Here is a 26543-nt window from a genome sequence, read left to right as displayed (position 1 = left end):
AAGATCCAAAATCACAAAGGGGAATGGAGATAAGACACGTGCAGAAGAAAATGGACGACAATATATATATATGTACATATATATAAAATATCCTTTACATATTCATAATGGTAACTACATGCCAGAGATTCAGAACCATTGTATATAACATAAAACAAGAAGATCAACCAGTGGAACAAAATTAAGAGTCCAGAAATAAACCCATATTTATACAGGCAAATAATTTTCAACAAAAAAGCCAAAAACACTTAGTGGAGAAAGGAAAGCCTCTTCAATAAATGGTGCTGGGAAAATTGGAAGGCAACCTGCAAAAGAATGAAATTAGACTGTTGTCTATCACCACACACAAAAATTAACTTAAAATGGATTAAACACCTGAGTATAAGAAGTAAAACAACAAAATCCATAGAAGAAAACATAAGAACTAAACTCAAGGACCTTGGACTTAAAGAGGATTTTTATGAATTGGACCTCAAAAGCAAGGGAAGTAAAAGCTACAATAAATGAATGGGACTATATTAAACTAAAAAGCTTCAGCTCAGCAAAAGAAATCATCAACAGGTGAAGAGACAACTATCTGAATGGAAAAATATATTTGCAAGCAACACCTCTCATATCCAAAATACACAAAGAAGTCATATGACTCAATAACAACAAAAAACTAAACTATCAATCAAAAAATGAGCAGAGGACCTGAGAAGACACTTCTCCCTGAAGGAGATACAAATGGCCAACAAATATATGAGAAGATGCTCAACATCGCTGGCTATTAGGGAAATACAAATCAAAACCACAATGAGATACCATCTTGTACCTGTTGGAATAGCTATGATCAACAGAACAAGTAATAATAAATGTTGCGAAGGATGTGGGGAAATAGGAACCCTCATACACTGCTGGTGGGACTGCAAATTGATACAGTCGCTATGGGAAACAGTATAGAGTTTCCTCGAAAAACAAAGAATTGATCTACCATATGATCCAGCAATCCCTCTACTGGGAATTTACCCCAAAGACTTGAAAACACATATCCAAAATGATATTTGCTCACTGATGTTCACAGTAGTATTATTCACAGTGGCCAAGACATGGAAGCAACTAAAATGTCCTATGATAGATGATTGGCTAAAGAAGCTGTGGCACATATATACCATGGAATATTACTCAGCATAAAAGAGATGAAACACTGCAATTTGAGACAACATGGATAGATCTCGAGATAATCATGCGAAGTGAAATAAGCCAGACTGAAAGAGTTGAAAATCACATGATATCACTTATATGTGGGATATAAACCTGAAAACAACGAATGAGCAGGACAAACAAATAGACTCATGGATATGGACTATAGACTAGTGGTTACCAGAGGACTACAGACTAATGGTTAGTAGTGGGGTGGAAGAGGAGCAGGGAGGTAGACGGGGTTAAAGGGGTCATATATAGAGTTTAGGGAGAGGGTGAAGTGAGTAAAAGGTATCAAGTATATGGTGGCTGAAGGAAACTGGACTTGTGGGTGGTAAATATACAACAGAATATACAGATGTCAGATGATAATATACACCTGAAAATTATATAATTGTATTAACCAATGTTACTCTAATAAATTGAATTAAAAAATTTTTTTAAAAAGAATAGTGCATATAATTTATACTTTCTGTGGTATTCCATAGGTGTGACAATCCAATGCTTATCATCAAAGCAAAACCTGGATATTATATTTTTATACCTGTTTTCAGAAATCTTTGAATAGGGGAAATAAAACCACACCTAGTTGAGTGAAAATAAGTTATCACCCCAAGGTCCTGAAGTTCAGAGGTCCAAAAATTGTTTATAGGAATCAGGGATCCAGAGGTGCATTTAGACTACATAAACAACAAACTGGAACAGGTGCACCGTTAAAAACTACTAAAAAAATAATCTTGATACATTAAAGTAAGCAGTTCCAGCGAATAACTATGCTATCATCGCTTTTATGCCAATAAATATTTTATAGGGCAAAACATTCTCTGTACTATATACTACTCTTTAAGTGCAAACAAGAATTAAAAGCTTAAAGAATGACAGTAAAAAGAAATATCACCATTAAAAAATATTGTAGATTCAGAAGCCCTAAAGGTGTGAAGGATCATGAAAAAGGTCATTTTTATGCAGTATATTATGTAAAGATTTCAAATAAAACATTTTTGATAAAACTAGTGTAATTTTAAATATGTGGTTTTTCAGATTGCAAATTTTTCCACTGTTCTGTCTTTGACATGCAAAGAAGACCACTGTAATCTTTAAATTCCTTCCTAGTTAGTCGTTAAGTCATACCAAATTTTAAAAGTAAAAATATATATATATATGTATATAATATATATACATACCAAAACTTTGTCCACCACAATATGCATTTCTAGATAAAGAGGAATTAAGTCTGAAACAGCTGGTTCTGACTAGAAAATAGAAAAACAGTATTAAAAAAAAAACTTTGATAAATTGTTTATTCTAAACTTTTAAATCTTTTTTCTATTTTTATAATTGAAAAATAAGAATTATATATTTAAGTTGCAAGATGATGCATATAACTGGCAGAATAAAGCTAATTACCATAACCATCTCATAGTTATCATTTGTGTGTGTGTGTGTGTGTGTGTGGTGAGAACACCTGAGATCGACCCTCTCAGCAAATTTCAACTTTACAATGCAGTATTGTTAACTATAGACATATTATTGTATATTAAATCTCCAGCACTTCATCTTACATAACTGAGAAACTCTGAACTCTGTACCCTTTAACCAATACTTCCTCAATTTTCCTTGTCCCCAGCTCCTTGAAACTACCATCGACTCTCTGTACCTATGAGTTTGACTATTTTAGATTCCACATATATGAAATCTTGCAGAATTTGTCTTTTTATGTCTGGCTTATTTCATTTAACATGTCTTCCACGTTTTGCCATGTTGCCACAAATGGCAGGATTTCCTTCATTTTTAAGGCTGAATAATATATCAGTGTGTGTGTGTGTGTGTGTGTGTGTGTGTGTGTGTGTCACATTTTTCCTATCTTTCATCCATCAATGGAAATTTAGGTTGTTTCCATATCTTAGCTATTCTGAATAAAACTGCAGTGAACACATAAGTGTAAATATCTCTTCGAGATACTGACTTCATTTCCTATGGACATGTACCCAGAAGCAGAACTGTGAATCATATGGTAGTTTTACTTTTAATCTTCTGAGGAACCATCCTACCGTTTTCCACTGTGGCTGCCCCTGTTTATATTCCCATTGACAGTTGACAAGGGTTCCCTTTTCTCCACATTCTCACAAACATTTGTTATTTCTTGTCTTTTGATAATAGCCATTTTAACAGGTGTGAGGTGATATCTCATTGTGGTTTTGATTTATATTTCCTTGATGATTAATGATATTGAGCTATGTGTGGTGATGGATTACTAGACTTATTGTGATCATTTTGTAATGTATATTTATATTAATTCCTTAAAATAACATTTTTCAATAAAACTTAAAGAAAATAAATTTTTAGGTATAAATAAATTTTTTAAAAAGTTACAGATTCTAGATGTTAGAAGTAAAAGCACAACCAAAGATATCCTGCCATCCTGCCCTATATGCACAAGAATACAATAAAAAAGGATCTGAGGAGATAATGGTAGAGAACTAACACCATGCACCCTAGTGGGTAATCTAAGCCATTATAAATTACCCTCTGAAGTTCTCAGGCAGAATAAAATTTTAGTATGTAATAAAATTTTGTTTTAAATTATATACATATATGTGATAGCATTTAATATTTTGGTGCTGCATCTTCATTTCATAGTACATTTTATTTCTGTATTATTTTGAACATAGGATTAGAAGTTATAACAGAGACAAGATTATACTGGATTAAACAAAATTAGAGCTTATTTCTCACACACATAAAATTTGAAGATGGGTGGTTTTAGTCTTTAAATTCGTCTAGAGTAAGATTCATTCAACCTTATTGCTCTCTCACACATTGTATCATCCTCATCCTTGTGGACTATGTATCAACATGTCCACAATGCAGCCAGCAAGAAAGAGAAAAAGAAAGAGAATGAGCCCCCACCTTTTGAATTCAATCTAGATGTGACACATTTTATATCTGCTTACACATCATTAGCCATAATTTTATCACAGAGCTGTACCTAAATGAAAAGGAAGTTGAGAAATGTTCTTTTTTTACATGCCCAGCTAAACTCTTAAGGGTTTCATTTGTTTTGTTTTTTTTAAAATGACAGAAGAAGAGAAGAATATGTACTGTGAACAACTAAGACTGCCATATACCTCTTGCATAAACTATGCATATTTGTGCCAGTTTTACTTAGCAGAAAATTTTTCTCTCTAACAATTACTTTCATAAGAACCAAAACACAGGGTTATACAGGGTGTACAATGCAAAATTTACATGGTCATACATGACAATCTTATTTATGATATTTTAATGCTATCTATAAATTAATTAATGCTGACTCTTTGGTTACAAACACAACTTTTATAAATATGGCCTTTAAAAATAACTTCCAGGAATATAAAGACAAAATCAGTAAACAAATTTCTAAAACATATCGAATATATATTATTTAATTTTTTTCAAAAATATAAATATATGGACATTCAGGGAAACATGGCAGAGTGACAGCCGCCCTCAGATCTCTCCCCTTGAAACAAAAATAAGTTGAACATCTAAAACTCAACAAAAAACATCCAAACTGTACACCAGCACAGTCTGAGCAGGGGACCTGAGCATAAGAGCTCTCATAGGTCAGAACTCCAGGTGTCGGCGGTGGATGGGGAGAAATAAAGAAGCTGTTCTCGCAGCCTCTGGAGCTCCCTGCAGGAGGAGTGGGAGGGGTGAAGGTGCGACAACTTCCTGGACAGCCCTGCTTGGAAGTGCTTTGAGTTCCGCACAGCTGGCAGCAGGGTCAAGTCATCAGGGCAAAAAGCAGAGAAGCAGGACAGGACCACAGAGAAACAATAGTTGATTTTTACCTGCTTTGTTTTGGCTGAGCCGCAGCCCCATACCCATGACCCAGAGAGCCCCTCACCCCATACCTTCTGAGCCCAAATACTGTGGAGAATCTGAGGCTGTCACTGATACTGACAGGGACTGAAACTAAGGGTAGCGAGTGTGTTTAAATATCTACAAGAAAATTTTTAAAAGATATTATTTGGGCTTTATAAAAAGCAGGAATCCAAGAGGCTTAGACGCCACCTACTGGAAACCAAAAGAAAAGCACCTTCTTTGCAGCAGGCTAAAGAGAGAGAGACCTTTATATAATCTTTCTGGAAAAACAGCAGAATACATTTCCATTCATGCCCAAGCGGAGAAATAGTCCATTAAACACCATGAACAACCAAGGTGACAAGGCACGCAGAAAAAAAATAGAAAAATCTCCATAAAATAAGCTTACAGACATAGAAATATGCGAATTAAATTACAGAGAATTCAGGTAGGTACTGCTGAAAAAACTCAGTGAGTTCCGAAATGAATCATATCAACAATTTCAGGAATTGAAAAAACAACTAGATGAGCAGAGCAAGGAGATTGAAACCCTCAAAAAGAATGAAATAGAACTTCTAGAGATGAAGAACACACTGCAAGAGTTGAAAAATGAAATAGCAAGCATGGGAAATAGAGTTGACCAAATAAAAGAAAGGGTCAGTGATATTGAAGACAGAAATCTAGAAATAAATAAGAAGGAAGAAGAGAGAGACTGAAGAATAAAAAATAATAAAAGAGAAATACAAAAACTAGCTGATAACATCAGGAAAGAAAACATAAGAATAATGGACATTATCAAAGGGGAGAAAAAGGAACAGGGACTAGAAAGTATTTTCAGAAAAACAGTGAATGAAAATTTCCAAAATCTAAGGAATGAGCTAGAGCTTGGAATTCAAGAAGTCAACAGAACACCCAATTATCTCAACTCAAAAAGGCCTTCACCAAGGCACATTGTGTTAAAGTTAACAAAAACCAACAACAAAGATAGAATTCTCAGGGCACCCAAGAAGAAGAAAATGGTAATTTATAAAGGAAAACCCCATTAGATTAACCTCAGACTTCTCAGCACAAACCTTACAACCAAAAGGAATGGGATCAAATATTTACACTACTAAGTGAAAGAAACTACCAGCCTAGAATAATGTATCAAGCTTAGCTCCCTTTTAGATATGAAGGAGAAATAAAGACCTTTCCAGACATACAAAAATTGAGGGAATTTCACATTATGAGGCCTACACTATAGGAATACCGAAGGGGATCAGCTCACCTAAAACAAAACAACAACAACAACAACAAAAAGCACATAATTAGGAGTAAAGTGACTATTAGGCAAATAGAAGCTGAGTAGTGAAATCCTTACTAAGAACAGGGCATTATAAGCTAAAATAAAAAGAGAATTGCTATAGCACAATAGTAGTGAATGTTCAAAATACATAGAAACAAACTGAGATAACAATGACTGAAAAGGGGAGGCTTCAAAGATCCAAATTCATAAAGGGGAATGGAGATAAGGCACATGCAGAAGAAAAGGAATGACTGTATATTTATAATCATCCTTTTCATATTTGTAATGGTAACCACACACCAAAGATTCAGAACTGAAGTATATAACATAAAACAAGAAGAACCACAGAGAAAAACCACAAAAACCAACCAAAATAAGAAAACAGAAACACAAGGACAGGGAAGCAATGGAAACACTGAGCTACCAGAAAGCAAAAGATAAAAATGGCTATAAGGAGACCTCATATTTCAATAATAACCCTAAATGGAAAAGGACTGAACTCACCAATAAAAAGGCACAGAGTTGCACAATGGATCAATAAACAAAACCCAACCATTTGCTACCTCTAGGAGACACATCTCACTCCAAAGACAAATGTAGTCTCAAAGTGAAAGGGCGGAAAATGATATTTCAAGCAAATGGCATTGTGAGAAAAGCGGGAGTAGTGGTACTAATATCAAAAGAAAAAGACTTCAAAATAAAAAAGGTAAAGAAAGATACCGAGAGACACTTCATAATGATAAAGAGAATCATGCACCAAGAAGACATAACACTTATTAATGTTCCCAATCATAGAGCCCTGAAATATGTAAAGCAATTACTAACAGAACTAAAGGGAGAAATGGACCAAAACATGATCATAGTAGGGGATCTACATAACCCACTGTCAGATGTGAACAGATCATCCAAACAGAAAATCAATATGAAAATAACATCTTTAAATGACGCATTAGACCAACTGGACATAATTGACGTTTACAGAGCCTTCCGTCCCAAAACAGCTGCTTATACATTCTTCTCTAGTGCACATGGTACATTCTCAAAAATCGACCACCTACTGGGACACACGGATAGCCTCAACAAATATGAGAAGGTTGAAATCATACCAACCATATTCTTTGATCATAAGGCTTTGAAACTAGAGATCAACTGCAAAAAGAAATCAGGAAGAACCACAAATACATGGAGATTCAACAGCATGCAACTGAAGAATAACTGGGTCAGGAAAGAAATAAAAAGAGAGATCAGGAGATACATAGAAATGAATGACAATGATGGTACAACACATCAAAATTTTTGGTTTTGACATGACAAAAGTGGTCATAAGAGGAAAGTTCATATCATTACAGGCCTATCTCCAAAAACAAGAATGAACCCAAATAAACAATCTAACACTTCATCTTAAAAACTAGAAAAGGAAGAACAAATGAAGCCTGAAGTCAGCAGGAGGAAAGAAATCATCAAAATTAGAGCAGAATTAAATGAAATTGAAAATAACAAAAAAAAAAAATTTAAAAATGAATGCAACAAAGAGCTGGTTCTTTGAGAAGGTTAATTAACTAGACAAAACCCTGGCTAGATTCACTCAAGAAAAAAGACAAAGGATTCAAATACACAAAATCGGAAATGAAAGAGGGGAAATTATGACTGACATCACAGAAATATGAAGGATCATGCAAGAATACTATGTAAAAGTATATAACAGCAAAATTAATAACCTAGAAGAAACGAACCAGTACTTAGAAAAATATAACCTTCCTAGACTGAATCAAGAACTGGAAAATCTAAATAGATCTGCAAAATATAAATTCCAACAATCATCAAAAACCTACCAAAAAGTAAAAGTCGAGAACCAGATAACTTTACTAGTGAATTCTACTAAGCATTCATAGAAGATTTAATACCTATTCTCCTCAAACTCTTCCAAAAATTGAAGAGAAGGCAATACTTCCCAACTCATTTGATAAAGCCAATATTACTTGATACCAAAATCTGGTAAAAATAACACAAAAAAGGAAAACTACAAACCAATATCTCTCATGATCACAGATGCAAAAATCATAAATAAGATACTAGCAAACAGAATATAGTAACATATTAAAAAGATTATACACCATGATCAAGTGGGTTTCATCTCAGAAGCTCAGAGGTTATTGAACACACATGAATTGATTAATGTGATACACCACATAAACAAATTAAAAAATAAGAATCATATGATCATATCCATAGATGCAGAAAAAGCCTTTGACAAGTACAGTATCCATTTATGATCAAAACACTTAAGAAAATCAGTATAGAAGGAAAGTACCTTAACATAATAAAGGCCATCTATGACAAACCCTCAGCCAAAATTATACTTCATGGTGAAAAACTAAAAATCTCCCCTCTAACATCAGGAAGAAGGTGAAGCTGTCACTCTTATTCAATATAACATTGGAGGCCCTAGCGAATGTATGTAATCAGGCAAGAGAAAGATATAAAAGGCATCTAAATAGGAAACAAAGAAATCAAACTGTCTGTCACTATTTGCAGATTGCATGATTCTCTATATAGAAAACCCTAAAAACTCCACAAGAACACTACTAGAAACAATAAGCAAATACAGTAAAGACTCTAGATACAAAATCAACGTTCAAAAATCCATACTGTTCCTATACTCTAATAATGAAATGTCATAAAAAGAAGTGCAAAAAATAATTCCTTTTGCAATTGCAACGAAAAGAATAAAATACCTAGGAATAAATTTCACGAAACATGTGAAGGACCTATAAAATAAAACTACAAGACCCTATTATTAAAAGAAATTGAAGAAGATACAAAGAAATGGAATGATATTCTGTGTTCTTAGATTGGAAGAATCAACATAGTTAAAATGACCATCTTACCTAAAGTATTATACAGATTTAACGCAATTCTCATCAAAATCCCATCTGCATTTTTCAAAGAAATAGAACAAGAAATCATCAGATTTGTATGCAAGTACAAAAGATCCCAAATTGCCAAAGCCACTCTGAGAAAAAAGAACGAAGCTGGAGACATCACTCTGCCCAACTTCAAATTATACTACAAAGAGACAATAATCAAAACCATGGTATTGACAGTAAAACAGATATTCGGACCAGTAGAACAGAATCAAGAGTCCAGAAGTAAACCCATATTTATATGGGCAAATAATTTTCAACAAAAAAGCCAAAAACATTCAGTGGAGAAAGGAAAGCTTCTTCAATAAATGGTGCTGGGAAAATTGGAAGGCAACCTGCAAAAGAATGAAAATAGACTGTTGTCTATCACCACACACAAAAATTAACTTAAAATGGATTAAACACCTGAATATAAGACATGAAACAACAAAATGCATAGAAGAAAACATAGGAACTAAACTCAAGGACCTTGGACTTAAAGAGGATTTTATGAATTTGACCTCAAAAGCAAGAAAAATAAAAGCTAAATAAATGAATGGGACTATATGAAACTAAAAAGCTTCTGCTCAGCAAAAGAAATTATCAACAGGTAAAGAGATAACCATCTCTATGGGAAAATATATTGGCAAGCAACACCTCTGATAAGGGCCTAATATACAAAATATGCAAAGAAATCATACAATTCAACAACAGCAAAAAAAAAAAAAAAAAAAAAAACAAGTGATACAATCAAAAAATGGGCAGAGGACATGAATAGACACTTCTCCCTAGAGGACAAATGGCCAATAAACATATGAAAAGATACTCAACATCACCTGCTATTAGGGAAATGCAAATCAAAACCACAATGAGATATCATCTCACACCTGTTAGAATAGCTATAAGCAACAGAATAAGTAATAATAAATGTTGGTGAGGATTTGGAGAAAAAGGAACCTTCATACACTACTGGTGGGACTGCAAATTGGTACAGCCACTATGGGAAAGAATACGTAGTTTCATTAAAAAAACTAAGAAATGATCTACCATATGATCCAGCAATCCCTCCCTCTACTGGGAATTTACCCCAAAGACTTGAAAACCTATATCTGAAAAGATGTTTTCACACTGATGTTCATAGTAGCACTATTCACAGTGGCCAGGACATGGAAGCAACCAAAGTGTCCACGATAGATGATTGGCTAAAGAAGCTGTGGTACATATATACAATGGAATATTACTCAGCCATAAGAAGAGATGAAGTACCATAAGAAGAGATGCAACAACCTTAATGCCATAAGAAGAGATGCAACAACCTTAATGGACCTCAAGATAATCATGCTAAGTGAAGTAAGTCAGACTGAAAAAGGTGAAAATCACATGATATCACTTAAATGTGGGATAGAAACCTAAAAGCAACAAATGAACAGGACAAACAAACAGAGACTTACAGACATGGATAATGGACTAGTGGTTACCAGAGGGTAGGGGCTGGTTGAGGAAGGAGGAGGTAGATGAAGTAAAGAGGGTCAAATATAGGGACATGGGGGAAGGTAAAGTGCATAAAAGGGATCAAATACATAGTAGCTGAAGGAAACTAGACTTTGGGTGGTAAACACACAATAGAGTATCCAAATGTCAAATGATAATATACACCTGAAAATTATATAATTGTATTAACCAATGTTACCCCCAATAAAGTTAATAAAAATTTAAAACATAAAATAAAAATTAAATCCAAATAAATAAATAAATAACAACCAAAATAAGAATTAAAATAAAATGTGTCATAGAAAATAAATGATAGATTGTTGTAGGATAAAAATATGTATGGTTCAAAGGAAACTGTAAGTGCCCATCAATAGATGACTGGATAAAGAAGTTAAGGTACATATATACAATGGAATATTACTCAGCCATAAAAAAAAATGAAATCTTACCATTTGCAATAACATGAATGGACCTAGAGGGTACTATGCTGATTGGAATAATTCAGACAGAGAAAGGTAAATACCATATGATTTCACTTATATGTGGAATCTAAAGAACAAAAGAAACAAACTAAACGAAAAAAGTCTCACAGATATAGAGAACAAAGTGGTGACTGTCAGAGGTAGCGGGGTTTGGGAAGTGGGTGAAAAAGGTTAAGAGATGAAGAAGTACAAATTAGTAGTTATAAAACAGTCATGGAAATGTAGAGTTCAACATAGGGAATATAGTCAATATTAGTATTAGGGCTATGTGCAGAGACATATGGGTACTAGAGTAATCAGAGAGATCACTTCATAAATTATATAAATCACCACTATACTATATACCTGAAACTTATAAAATAAAGTTAAAAACATAATAACAGTAGAAATAAATCAATTAATTAAAGCAGTAACTGCCGTGAAAGTAGTAAAAATCATATGCAACTAACTTTTTCACTAATAAAAATGTTATAGTCCATTGGGTTTTTTTCTGTGCCATGGGTATTTTCAGTAAGAACTGCAAATTCATTGTTTTCATTCCTTAATTCGTAAAGAATATGCTGAAAATCAACTGCAGCTTCCAGAGGCTCAATTCCATAAGAAACATTTTCAAATTGCAGTATTCCTCTGTAAAATTAAGAGTAAAAATTTAAGTGCTTTTAATCAATTCTATAATATATAACTCGGTCATAATAAAAAAAAAAGGAGAAGAAAATATAGAATGTTTTTGAGCTCAGTATCTTGACTCAAATTCTTTATATTTGGGGGATGATTCTGAATAGACAAAAGATCTCTCCCAATCCACAAAACTAACTTCCCATTTCATTTTTTATAGTTATAAATGCAGCAGAAGTTATGTAATCCGCACTAGGTGTACAAGTATACAGCATTTATAGTGATCAAGAAATTCTCCTGTCCTCCAGGTCAGTGACTTAACAAAGGCAATACAGAAATCCTGATGAATTTCTCCCTGGTTTGAAGTAATTTAGAAAAATGATTACAATACTTATAATCAGCTATATATTGAGCAATTTTATTGACAGAATATAATTTAGCAGTAATTATGAAAAGGCACTTATTAATTTTGATTATGAACATAGTCTGAATAAGAAGTTTAAAGCGAGACCTTAAAAAGTAAAATGTTTGTAACTATTCTTCCCTGAATACAGGTAACAGTTCAAGTGACTACTCCCTAAAAACCAAATTTCAGAATTTCATGTAAAAGCACTAAGGAACATTTGTTTGTGAAACAAGGATCCTACACTACAAAATCAGAGTGACAAATTTCCTGACAGAATGGAGAAATCTGTAAGTACTAAGTAGGACACCCTACAATTTTTAGAGTTTCAGATATTGATATTACTAGAAAAATGAGTACTATGCTAGTAATTATTTGTTTATATATAAAATTTGCTTCCTATCTCTAAAGGTGATTTTTCTTGAGAAAAAGTATACCTTGTTTACCTTTATTTCACTTTATATCTCTGAACACTAGGCTAGTAGCTGGTATATAGTAGGTACCAAAAAGACTCTATTTACTGGAAAAAAAAAAAAAAGCTACCCTAAACTTAGCTCCTCAAACTTTCTGTAGTCAAACACATTCAATTGTCATTGCTGTAGTTAAGTAAAAAAGCAAGCGAAGTAAGTCAGACAGGAAAAGTTAAGAACTATATGCTTTCACTCATATGTAGAATATAAAACTGAAAGCAACAAATCAATAAGACAAAAAAAAAAAAAACAACTCATAGATACCGACAACAGTTTTGTAGACAACAGTTTAGGGAAACAGGAGAGGGGGAAGGCAGGTAAGGGTAAAGGGGATCAAATTTACGGTGATACAGATTTGACTTTAGGTAGTGAACACATGATGCAATGTATAGATGATGTGCTATCAAATCACACACTTGAAATCAATGTAATTTTATTAAACAATGTCATTCCGATAAATGTAATTTAAAAAATAGAGAAAGAACAAGGGTGCCAGTAAATATAAACGGTCAAGAAAGTTAGAAATTCTCTAGTCAGTGAGGAAACTAAGGAGAGGTTAAAGAAACATGTTCAGTGGAAAATATAACTGAATAATCTCTATACAGGAATTTTCTTCCAGCTCCACACTTAATGTCAACATAACAAAGTCAGCAACAAGTATCACAACTATGATGTTCACATATCGATAGCAGAAGATACATAACCTCAGTCCAGAGCATGTGCTGAGTGTGACAATGGAATTCGGATATCCTTCAACATATCCTTGGTGGTAGCATTGAGTCTAGAAAAGAAAAAAGTAAGGTAGTTACTTAGAAACTGGCAAAACTTCCTAACGATTTCTTACTAGATAGAACTTTCTGAATAGTTTTCACAGGCTACACAGTTCATAACTGTATAAATAAAGTGACATTCAGAAAAAAAGGCTCCCTACATTTGCCACTTTTACTACATTAACTATATTAACTAGCATGACTAGCAATAGGCAGACTTCATAATAAGAGTTTCAACTCATGAAGAAGATATTAATATCCCAAATTTGTATTAACTTAATAACACAGCTTCAAAATATATAAAGTTGAAATCGAAAGAATAAAAAGAACAGAGAAGTGTATAGTTATAGTAAAAGATTTTAAACATACACTCTGTCAGTAACTGATAAATCAAACATTCAGAATCTATAGATGATTCGTACAGCATATTAACAACCTAATGTGAGTAGAACACTACACTTTAAAATTGTAGAATATACTTTCTTTTTCAAGAACAGAGAACATTTACGAAAACAAAATCATATGCTTGCCATGAAGTATAAGAACAAATTTTAAACAACTAAAATCATACAAAATTTGGTCTCTGGTCACAGTACAATTAAGCTAGAGATCTAACAAACATCATCACAGAAAAAAAGGAAGTTTATATAATTTCTAAGACTCAATAGTGCTATAACTTTTGTAGAAATCAATGTAAGATTTCTTATTAATACATTGCTTTATGTTAGAAGAAAGAGGAGAGAAAAAGGAGCAAGAAAAGAAAACTGATGATCCTATACAATATAAATGAAGTAACAAGGTGTTCGATTCAATATTTTAACAAATTTGTATTATATACTAACTATGTGCCAGGCATTATTCTAGGCCTTTGAGATATATCAGTGGATAAAACAGACCGAAAGCCTTGCTTTTATGAAGACTATATTGCATTGGAGAAACAGAAAATAAATTAAATAGATACAAATACATGGCACATCATATATTGATAACCACTGTGAATAAAAACAAAACAGGTAACTTCCTTGACCGCTTATATTTACTGGCGCCCTTGTTCTCTCTCTATTTTTTAAATTAAATTTATTGGAATGACATTGTTTAATAAAATTACACAGATTTCAAGTGTATGATTTGATAGCACATCATCTATACATTGCATCATGTGTTCACCACTTAAAGTCAAATCTATATCACCATAAATAAGAGGAGAGGGAGGGATGAAGGTGCAGTGACTTGCCTGATCAGCCTGCCTGGATGGGCCGGAAATTTTAACAGCCGGCACCAGGGCCCAGTCATCAGAGCAGAAAGCAGTGAAGCGGGATGAAACTATAGAGGAACAACAGCTGATTTATGCTGATCCTGGATGCAAAACTGAGGCTGAGCAGCAGTCCTCAACTCCCAACCCAGGAGGCCCTTCCCCTCATATGCTCCAAGACCGATCACCACAGAACCCCAGGAGAATCTGAGCAAACACCACTCAAACTGCTGCTAACACTGACAAGGACTGAATATGACAGCAGCAAGTGTGATTAAATATCAACAAGAAAATTTTAAAAGGCATTATTAAGACTTTATATAGAGAAGGGATCCAAGAGGCTTAGATGTCACCTACTGGAAACCAAAAGAAAAGTGCCTTCTTTGCAACATGCTAAAGAGAGACCTTTATATAATAAATCTTTTTTCTGGACAAACACAGAATATACTTCCATTAATTCCCAGGTGGAGAAATGGTCCATTAAACACCAGGAACAACCAAGGTGACAAGCATCTCAGAAAGAAAGAAAAAAAATCTCCAGAAAACAAGCTTACAGACACAGAAATAATGTGACTTAAATGCCAGAGAATTCAGGATGGTACTTCTGAAAAAGACTCAATAATATACAAAATGATTCAAATCAACAATTCCAGGAATGAAAAAAAAACTAGATGAGGACAGCAAGAATACTAAAACCCTCGAAAGTAATCAAGTAGAATTTCTAGAGATGAAAAACACACTGCAAGAGTTGAAGAATGAAATAGCAAGCATAGGAAATAGAGTCGACCAAATGGAGGAAAGGGTCAATGATATCAAAGAAAGAAATCTAGAAATAAATCAGAAAGAAGAAGAGAGAAATCAAAGAAAGAAAAATAATGAAAGAGAACTTCAAGAACTAGCTGATACCATCAGGAGAGGAAACATATGAATAATGGGCATTACCGAAGGTGAGGAAAAGGGTCAAGAACTAGAAAGCATTTTCAGACAAATAATGGACGAAAATTTCCCAAATCTAAGGAATGGGCTGGAGCTTGGAATTCAAGAAATCGACAAAACACCCAATTATCTCAACCCCAAAAGGCCTTCACCAAGATACATTGTATTAAAGTTATCAAAAATCAACAACAAAGATAGAATTCTCAGGGCAGCCAGGGAGAAGAAAACAGTTAACTTATAAAGGTAAACCCATTACACTATCCTCGGAGTTCTCAGTGCAAATCATACAAGTCAAAAAGGAATGGTATCAAATCTTTAAACTGTTAAGTGAAAGGATTACCAGCCTAGAATAATGTATCCAGCAAAGCTCTCCTTTAGATTGAAGGAGAAATTAAGACATTTCCAGACACACAAAAATTGAAGGAATTCTCCACTATGAAGCCTGCACTGCAGGAAATACTGAAAGGGGTCAGCTCATCTAAAACAAAATAAGAAAACAAAACAAAAAAATAAAATTAGGAGTAAAGTGACTATCAGGCAAATAGAAACAGAGTAGTGCACCCCTTACCAAGAACATAGCACTATAAGCTTAAATAATAAGAGAATTACTATAGAAAGATAATAATGACCATTCAACATACATAGAAACAAACTTAGATAACAATGACTGAAAAGGGGGGCCTTCAAAGATTCAAATTCGCAAAGCGGAAAGAAGATAAGGCACACAAAGAAGGAAATGGATGACTGTATTATATAACTATCCTTTTCATAGTTGTAGTGGTAACCACACACCAAAGATTCAGAACTGAAGTATATAATATACAATAAGAAGAACCAGAGGCAAAACCCACAAAACTAACCAAATAAAGAAAACAGAAACACAAGGACAAGAAAGCAATGGAAACACCGAGCTACCAGAAGGCAAAAAGATAAAGTGGCTATAAGGAGACCTCATATTTCAATAATAACCCTAAATGGAAAAGGACTGAACTCACCAATAAAAAGGCACAGAGTTGCACAATGGATCAATAAACAAAACCCAACCATATGCTGTCTCCAGGAGACATATCTCAGCTCCAAAGACAAATATAGTCTCAAAGTGAAAGGGCGGAAAATGATATTTCAAGCTAATGGCATTCGGGGGAAAGCAAGAGTAGTGGTACTAACATCGAACAAAATAAATTTCAAAAGGTAAAGAAAGATACTGATACTTCATAATGATAAAGAGAATCATGCACCAAGAAGACATAACACTTATTAATATCTATGCTCCCAATCAGGGAGCCCCGAAATATGTAAAGCAATTACTAACAGAACTAAAGGGAGAAATGGACCAAAACATGATCATAGTAGGGGATCTACATAACCTACTGTCAGATATGGACAGATCATCCAACAGAAAATAAATAAGGAAATAACATTCTTAAATGATGCATTAGACCAACTGGACATAATTGACATTTACAGAGCCTTCCATCCCAAAACAGCCGCTTATACATTCTTCTCAAATTTTTGGTACATTCTCAAAAATCGACCACATACTGGAACACAGAGATAGCCTCAACAAATATGAGAGGGTTGAAATCATACCAACCATATTCTTTGATCATAAGGCTTTGAAACTAGAGATCAACTGCAAAAAGAAATCAGGAAGAACCACAAATACATGGAGATTCAACGGCATGCTACTGAAGAATAACTAGGTCAGGGGAGAGATAAAAAGAGAGATCAGGAGATACATAGAAACGAATGATAATGATGGTACAACATATCAAAACTTTTGGGACATGGCTAAAGCGGTCATCAGAGGAAAGTTCATATCATTACAGGCCTATCTCCAAAAACAAGAACGAGCTCAAATAAACAATCTAACACTTTAACTTAAAAAACTAGAAGAGGAAGAACAAATGAGGCCTAAAGTCAGCAGAAGGAAAGAAATCATCAAAATTAGAGCAGAAATAAATGAAATTGAAAACAGCAAAAAAAAAATTTAAAAATGAATGCAACAAAGAGCTGGTTCTTTGAGAAGGTTAATAAACTTGACAAAACCCTGGCTAGGCTCACTCAAGAAAAGACAAAAGATTCAAATAAACAAAATCAGGAATGAAAGAGGGGAAATTACAACTGACATCTCATAAATACAAAGGATTATGCAAGAATATTATGAAAAATTATATAACAGCAAAATTAATAACCTAGAAGAAATGAACCAGTACTTAGAAAAATACAATCATCCTAGACTGAATCAAGATCTGGAAGATCTAAATAGACTGATCAGCAGTATGGAAACTGAAACAATCATTAAAAACCTATCAAAAAGTAAACTCCAGGACCGCATGGCTTCACCAGTGAATTCTACTAAACATTCATTGAAGACTTAATACCTATTCTCCTCAAACTCTTTCAAAAATTAAAGAGGAGGCAATACTTTCCAATTCATTTTATGAGGCCAATAGTACCCTAATACCAAAACCTGGTAAGATAACACAAAAAAGAAAACTACATACAAATATCTCTCTGAACACAGATGCAAAACTCCTAAATAAGATACTAGCGAACCGAATACAGCAACACATAAAAAGATTATACACCACGATCAAGTGGGCTTTATCCCAGAGGCTAGGGATGGTTCGACACATGCAAATCAATTAATGTGATACACCACATAAACAAATTAAAAAATAAGAATCATATAATCATATCAGTAGATGCAGAAAAAGCCTTTGACAAGATACAGCATCCATTTACGACCAAAACACGTAACAAAATCAGTATAGAAGAAAAGTACCTTAACGTAACAAAGGCCATGTATGACAAACCTTCAGTCAACATTATACTTAATGGTGAAACACTAAAACCTTCCCTCTAAGATCAGGAACAAGGCAACGCTCTCCACTATCTCCACTCTCATTCAACATAACATAGGAGGTCCTAGTGAGTGGAATCAGAAAGAGAATGATATAAAAGTCATCCAAATAGGAAATGAAGAAGTCAAATTGTCACTATTTATGGATGACATGATTCTCTATATAGAAAATCCTAAAGACTCCACAAGAACCCTATTAAAAACAATAAGCAAATACAGTAAAGTCTCTGGACACAAAATCAACATTCAAAAATTCATAGTTCTCCTATATTTTAATAATGAAAAACAAGAAAAAAAAAGTGGAAAAAATAATTCCTTTTGCAATTGCAACAAAAAGAATAAAATACCTAGGAATAAACTTAACAAAACAAGTGATGGATTTATATAAAGAAAACTACAGGACCCTATTAAAAGAAATCGAGGAAGATACAAAGAAATGGAAAGATATTCTGTGTTCTTAGTTTAGAAGAATCAACATAGTTAAAATGACCATATTACCTAAAGCATTATACAGATTTAATGTAATCCCCATCAAAATCCATTTGCATTTCTTAAAGAAATAGAACAAAAAAAAATCATCAGATTTGTATGGAAGCACAAAAGACCCCGAATTTCCAAAGCCATCCTGAGAAAAAAGAACAGAGCTGGAGACATCACTCTGCCTAACTTCAAATTATACTACAAAGCGACAGTAATCAAAATGGCATGGTATCGACAGCAAAACAGACACACAGACCAGAGGAACAGAATCAAGAGTCAAAAAGTAAACCCATATTTATATGGGCAAATAATTTGTGACAAAGAAGATAAAAACATACAAAGGAGAAAGGAAATCCACTCCAATAAATGGTGCTGGGAAAATTGGAGGGCCACCTGCAAAAGAATGAAACTAGACTGTTGTCTATCAACAAACACCAAAATTAATTCAAAATGAATTAAAAACCTGAATGTAAGACCTGAAACAACGAAATGTATAGAAGAAAACATAGGAACTAAATTCAAAAACCTTGGACTTAAAGAGGATTTTACGAATTTGACCTCAAAGGCAAGGGAAGTAAAAGTTAAAATAAATGAATGGGACTACGCCAAACTAAAAACCTTATGCTCAGCAAAAAAATTGTCAACAAAGTAAAGAGACAACCATCTGAATGAGAAAATATATTTGCAAGCAACACCTCTGATAAGGACCTAACACCAAAATATACAAAGACTTTATACAACTCAGTAACAACAAAAAAACAAATGATCCAATCAAAAAATGGGCAGAGGACCTGAACAGACACTTCTCCCTTGAGGACATACAAATGGCCAACAAATATATGAAAAGATGCTCAACATCGGTAACTATTAGGGAAATGCGAATCAAAACCACTATGAGATATCATCTCACACCTGTCAGAATAGCTGTAATCAACAAAACAAGTAATAACAAATGCTGGAGAGGATGCAAAGAAAAAGGAACTCATACACAGCTGGTGGGACTGCAAATTGGTACAGCCACTATGGAAAACAGTATGGATGTTCCTCAAAAAAACTAAGAAACGATCTACCATATGATCCAGCAATCCCTCTACTGGGTATTTACTCCAATCTTGAAACCCCATACCTGAAAAGATATTTGCACACTGATGTTCATAGCAGTACTATTCATAGTGGCCAGGGAATAGAAGCAACCAAAGTGTCCTATAATAGATGACTGGCTAAAGAAGCTGTGGTACATATATACAATGGTATATTACTCAGCCATAAGAAGAGATGAAATACTGCCATTTGCGACAACATGGATGGACCTTGAGATAATCATGCTAAGCGAAATAAGCCAGATTGAAAAGCTGAAAATCACGTGATATTACTAATATGTGGGATAGAAACCTAAAAGCAACAAATGAACAGAACAAACAGAGACTTATGGACATGGACAATGGACTAGTAATTAACAGAGAGTAGAGGTTGGTTGAGGATGGGGGAGGTAGATGGGGTAAAGGGGGTCAAATAAAGGGTGTTGGAGGAGGGTTAAGGGGGTAAAGGGGATCAAAAATATGGCAGCTGAAGGTAAACTGGCCTCTGGGTGGTAATCACACAATAGAATATATAGATGTCAGATTATAATAAACACCTGAAAATTATATAATTGTATTAACCGATGTTACCCCAATAAACTTTAAAAAATGCTATAAAAAATCTATAAAACATAGAACTTAAATCTTACCTGAATATTTGAAGAATGAGAATTCACAGATCCTTGATTATACAAATAAACCATAAAATTATCTGCTAAAAAAAATCTAAACATAAAAAAAGAGAACTTTAAAAGTTATTCTTTAAAACATATATAGCAAACACTCTCAGATCAAATCTGACCTACATTTGTTATGTAAATAAAATTTTATTGGAACACAGCCATATCACTGAATTCTGTATGGTCTATGGCTGTTTGTCTGGTACAACAGCAGAACTGAGTCATTTTGACAGAAATAGAATGGCTCTCAAAACTGAAAATATTTACTATCTGAACTTTTAGAGAAAATGTTTGCCAACCCCTGACAAAGGTAGTATTTTCTTTTGACATATATGTAATTTTTTACTCGAAGTAATTTACAAAGATATGAACTGGAGGTGGGATTATAAGAGTTATCTGTTCTTTCATTCTTTCTAGATTTAACTACCATGCATACATACTATTTTTATAATAAAGTAGAAGAGTATTGTGTGAAAGTTATGTAAATCTGAACACAGGTACTAAAACTTTAAGTCTAAGTTCAACCTTCCCTGATACCATTCCTTGTACTTATTATGCTACTTTAGTTAGGCTTCCTTACCTCATGCTCACCGCTCAATCCAATGTGATGTAATTAGACCAGACTAGCTTCCAGTGGGAATCCTCCACTAAAATCCATCTCGTATTGATTACTAATGACCATTAACTGTCAAGTTCACCTACTGTAAGGCGCTTCATACTGCTGACCACATTCCTCTCTTTAAACCATCTATTCTTCACCTTCAATCATACCATTTCCCCCTAGTTTTCCTCATACCTTTCTGTCTACTTCTATATATCCCTTCATCTGGATTCTTTATTCTTCTTTAAATATTTCCATGGCATTCATTTCTGGGTTGTTTTTCCTTCTCACCTTTAATATTCAGCCCCACCTTTATAGATTTATCTTGTTCACTTTTGGTTTTTCATTTATATCTACATAAAAAGATAGCTTTAAAAGCTACACCTCTCTCCCATGTTCCAAACAAAATTTAATTTCAGACTAGACATTTCTGCTGGAATATCCCACAAGCACTTCATGTACAATCTCTCCAAAAATGAGCCCCTATTTGCTCTTACTCTGAACTGTTCCTCTTCTCCTTCACTGCCCCACTACATTTCTGCCACTACTGTTATCTAATGTTAGATAATCTTTTTTCTGTCACCTCAGTATATCTCAAAAAAAAATCCCTACCTTTATACAGTCATAGTTCTGATTCTCATTATTTCTTATATGTTATTTGCAATGGCATAATTGGCATTGCACTGCCATATCATTATGCACGTGACTTCCCAAAACAATATACACATGCTCTATCCAACTACCATACTACAGTTCCTATTTTCTTACCACTGTTCAAAGTCTTGAAAAGATGTTCAAATGTAATGTTAGTTTTCCCACTTTCCCTCTTACATACCTTAAAAAGTTCTTCATGTTGTCATTTGCCATACTTTTCTTCCCTTCTGTCTACAGGAGTAGATTAACTCTTACTCAGTGCCATCCCTTGGCATCTTACACAATGAAATCACTTGCCTATACACTCTCTCCTGAAGAAACTCCCCCCACCAAAAAAAAAAAAAAAAACTTTTTCTTCTTTCTTAGAAAACATTTATCTGAGCCTACTCTTTCTTCTCTGTCCAATGTTTTTGAAAATTTTTCTATACTTACTACATTTGCTTTCTCACAATTCACCTCTCCCTAATTCCATGTAGTCTACACCCAAAATTTAACTGAGACTGTCCTCTTAAAAGTCACTTCCAAGCTAGCTTTTCTCAACAGGGTTTCCATCAGAGAACTAAACCCTACAAAAAGTCATTTCAACTATCTTCTCCATTTTCTGAATGATAATACATAGCTAGTACTATTTTCCATAAACTATTCACTGGTTCCCATTCAGTGTATGATCTAATTTCTGTATTAAATCTCTTATTCCACATCCCTGGTAGTGAGCCTGCCTCCTTAATCAAATACTAACTGACATAATCAATTACAGACGTGTTTCTTATTTTGGCATCATGGCTTGATTATATAGATCCTGCTGGTTCCACCAATTTAAGATCACATAGATTAATCTTCAGGAAGTGAGTGCCTATTGCTTCTGTTTCTAGCTGGCCCCATTCACAAAAGACTACTTGAGACATTAGGACCAAAAATCTAATTAATTCACAGAAGACCATCTGTCTATCATGAGACAACTAAAAGTTTTAATAACTACATTTATTGTTTTTAATAGTTCATTTTTATTAAAAGTAAATAAATTCATATAAATAAAATGAAATCCAAAACCAAAGAATAAAAGTATTACCTTTGTTTAAGGTGTACAATGTATGGTTTCTCATCTATTGGAATAATATAGGATATCTGTTCCTAGAGAATACAGAACAGCTGAGAATGAAGACAAATGTAATAGAATAAGCAAAATAACAATTTTATATTAATTAATTCCTCCAAACAGTGCTTAAAATGTCTTAATTAAAATGTCTCAGACTATGTGATTTAAAACCTATAATATATCAAAAATTTTAGCAATTATTATATAACTCATTCTATTTCCACAAAAATAAGCCAAATTGAAGGTTTTATGCAGTTTTAGTAATCTATATGTAACTGAATTATAAGCTCTTCTGAAAGAAGAGACTATGTGCTATGCCATAATGTCTATTTAGATGGCATCAATGGGATAGTAAGATATATCTACATAAGTGACATACCATTAAACACAAAAATTATTTTAAGCATTTTCTTTAAATGTGTTCTATTTCCTATATTTTTAAACAGTAGATTTTTAAAATTTGGTATTGTTTTTGACTCTATCACTACTATTCTCAAGTTAAAACATGGATGGCAATAAATTATACTATCAGTAGGTTGGTGAACCTGAGTAATGAGATTTTATCCAACAAAAGAGAACATGTGAAAAGCAAGAGTTAGAGCATAGAAAAGAAAGCTTTTATAAAGCATATAAAAACCAAAAGACACAAATACTAGAAGAGAGAAAAGAATAAGCTTTCCAGGATCTGTGATAATAAAAAGCAACTATAACATTATACAAATAAAAAATAAAATACAATAAGGCAGGTTGTTGAAAGGTCTAATAAGTAATCAAAAATGAAACAGGAAGGTTAAGAACACTGGTGATAAGTCATTGAGGTCATGTTCCCGATGCTATGATGTAATGAAAAGAGCACTCTACTTCTACTGTAAACTTCCCTAAAACTCATAACTTCAGCCTAATCATGAGAAAACATCAGAGAACTCCAAATTGATGGATGTTATACAAAATATCTGACCAATACTCTTTAAAACTGTCAAGATCATGAAAAAGAAGAAAGGAAAGACTGATAAACAGGGCAAAGGGCAAAGGAGACTGGGGGGAAATAACTAACTGCAATGTAGTAACCTGGATGAGCTCCTAGAACAGAAAAAGTACTTTAGAGGAAAAACTGGTAAAATCAAAATAAAACCTGTAGTTTAGTTCATATTAATGTATCAGTTTTAATTTCTTAGTTTTGACAAATTTAATGTATCAACATAGTTATATAAGATGCTAATTTTAGAAGAAACTGATTGAACATATGAGAACACTGTTAGCATCTTTGCAATTTTTCTGTAAATCTAATTATTCCAAGAATTCTTATTTTTTATAAGTCAAAACAATGAATAAATTGAAGAAAGAAATAAAACAGGTATATGGTAGATAGAAGGCAGAAATACCAAACATAAGACACTGATACTGAAGTAACAGTATGTCCTAGCTTTAAAACTTGCATTGGTGAAAAATAATAACTGAAAGACAGATGCCAGAGCATCATTATCTCTTTTTAAAGTAGACCAAATGGGCAAGTTCCCCTAAGTAGTTCTTGGATGAATATTTTTATTAAAACAAAAATTTAATAATCATTAAGATTTTAGTGTACCATATAGATTTCCTTTAACTGTATTTTCACTTTGAGAGTTAGTATGAAATGCATTCTATTTTCAGGCTATACAAAGAAAATTGACTAGATCCTTAAAGAAAGGAGAGAGATTGATTAATGGAGGCCAAAGAGAATTTACTAAACAATACTGGCAAATTTGTGTTTTAATTTTTAACAATAGACTTTTTAAATTTATTGGGGTAAAATTGGTTAATAAAATTATATAGGTTTCAAGTGTACAATTTGATAATATGTCAATTGTATATTGCATTGTGTGTTCACCAGCCAAAGAGAAATTTCCTTCTGTCATCATATATTTGACCCGCTTAACTTCCTTTCCCCTCTCCACTTTCCTGCTGGTAACCACTCAACTGTTGTCTGTGTCTATGAGTTTTCGTTTGTTTGTTCATTTTGTTCGTTTGTTCTTTTCAGTTTTATATTCCACATATGAGTGAAATATTATGGTTCTCAACTTTTTCTGTCAGGCTTATTTTGCTTAACATGATAATCTCAAGATCCATCTATATTGTCACAAATAGCAGTATTTCATCTTTTCTTATGGCTGAGTAATATTCCATTGCATATATGTACAACTTTATCCAATCACCAATCAAAGGGCACTTCAGTTGTTTCCATGTCTTGGCCACAATGAATAATGCTGCCATGAACATCAGGGTGCATATATCTTTATGGATAAATGTTTTTCAAATTTGGGGGTAAATACCAAGAAGAAAGATTGCTGAGTCATATTATAATTCTTAATTTTTTGAAGAGCCTCCATACTGTTTTCCATAGTGGCTGTACCAATTTACATTCCCACCAGCAGAAGATGAGGGTTCCTTTTCCCCCACAACCTCTCCAACACTTGTCTTGTACTTGCTATTTGGAGAATAATAGCCATTCTAACAGGTGTGAGGTAGTATCTCATGGGGTTTTGATTTGCATTTCCCTAATAGCTAGTGAAGTTGAGTATCTTTTCATGTCTGTTGGCCATTTGTATGTCTTCTTAGAAGTGTCTGTTCAGAACTAACAACAGACTTTTGATGATTAAGAAATTCTGTCCCTTCTGGAACTTCCCCCATATAATTTCTCAAATAAGTCTACCAGAATGTTATTTGCAATGTGTCAGAATAATAGTTTCAGTAAACACTTTTCCTGAACACCTGCTCAAATAGTTCCAAAATCACCTTCACAAAATATATTTTAGTAAATGTCTGTAATCCCTGTAGATCCTTAAACATTTGGGGACCCAGAAACAGATTTATCTGAATTTACAGTGATCTATATTGACAATTCATTTTTATCTTTCACAAAAATTCTGGACTGGTTCCCTAGAAGTAGAGTCTAAAACAAAAATACTTTTTTTATAAGTGCTTTATTGAGGCAGTACTCTCAGGAGGAACTTGTAAGGTAGTAAGAAAAACAAGGTAGGGAGTAAAATAAAACCAAAGTAGATATGATTTCATGCAAATTCTAGCCTTACCCTAATCCCCTGGGAGACCTCTAGTGCATAAACTGAGCTTCAGAGTTCTTCCCACTTTAAGGCAAGGGAGCTGGGCTCTTGTACCCCATAATCAATTAGTCTTTGACTGAAGGACTGCCTTGGTAATTTTAAGAAACACTCCATTGGATCACCTGCATGCCAAACAATTACCTCTCTGCTCCTACCATTATTCAGCTGCACCCTGCACTCTTCATGATGGTCACAGTAAATTATCCTACCAATATGGTAGTTTCTTTCTTTTTTTTTTTTTTTTTTGATTTGCTGTTCTATCACAAAGAGCCAAAAATAACCATATGGCAGATGTAGCTTTAAGTTTGTGGGAGGTTTACTAGTTCCTTGGTAGAAGCATCTTTTGTGCTGGCT

At 33.6% G+C, this 26543-nt stretch overlaps 1 protein-coding gene across 1 annotated transcript in view; it reads right to left on the bottom strand.

Moving 5' to 3' along the window:
* Positions 1 to 26543, bottom strand: part of ADAM32 (ADAM metallopeptidase domain 32) — a 132533-nt gene that overhangs the window by 89705 nt on the left and 16285 nt on the right. Inside the window, exons 3-7 of the mRNA XM_016127384.2 lie at positions 23065 to 23126; positions 20711 to 20786; positions 13382 to 13458; positions 11639 to 11816; positions 2367 to 2435 (exon numbers count right to left, since the gene is read on the bottom strand). Coding sequence (XP_015982870.2) covers positions 2367 to 2435; positions 11639 to 11816; positions 13382 to 13458; positions 20711 to 20786; positions 23065 to 23126 — 462 coding nt within the window. The remainder of the gene's footprint in view (positions 1 to 2366; positions 2436 to 11638; positions 11817 to 13381; positions 13459 to 20710; positions 20787 to 23064; positions 23127 to 26543) is intronic.

This window comes from Rousettus aegyptiacus, unplaced genomic scaffold (genome assembly GCF_014176215.1).
Source record: "Rousettus aegyptiacus isolate mRouAeg1 unplaced genomic scaffold, mRouAeg1.p scaffold_m13_p_11, whole genome shotgun sequence".
Taxonomy (NCBI): Eukaryota; Metazoa; Chordata; class Mammalia; order Chiroptera; family Pteropodidae; genus Rousettus; species Rousettus aegyptiacus.
This window is presented reverse-complemented; position numbering and strand designations above follow the sequence as displayed.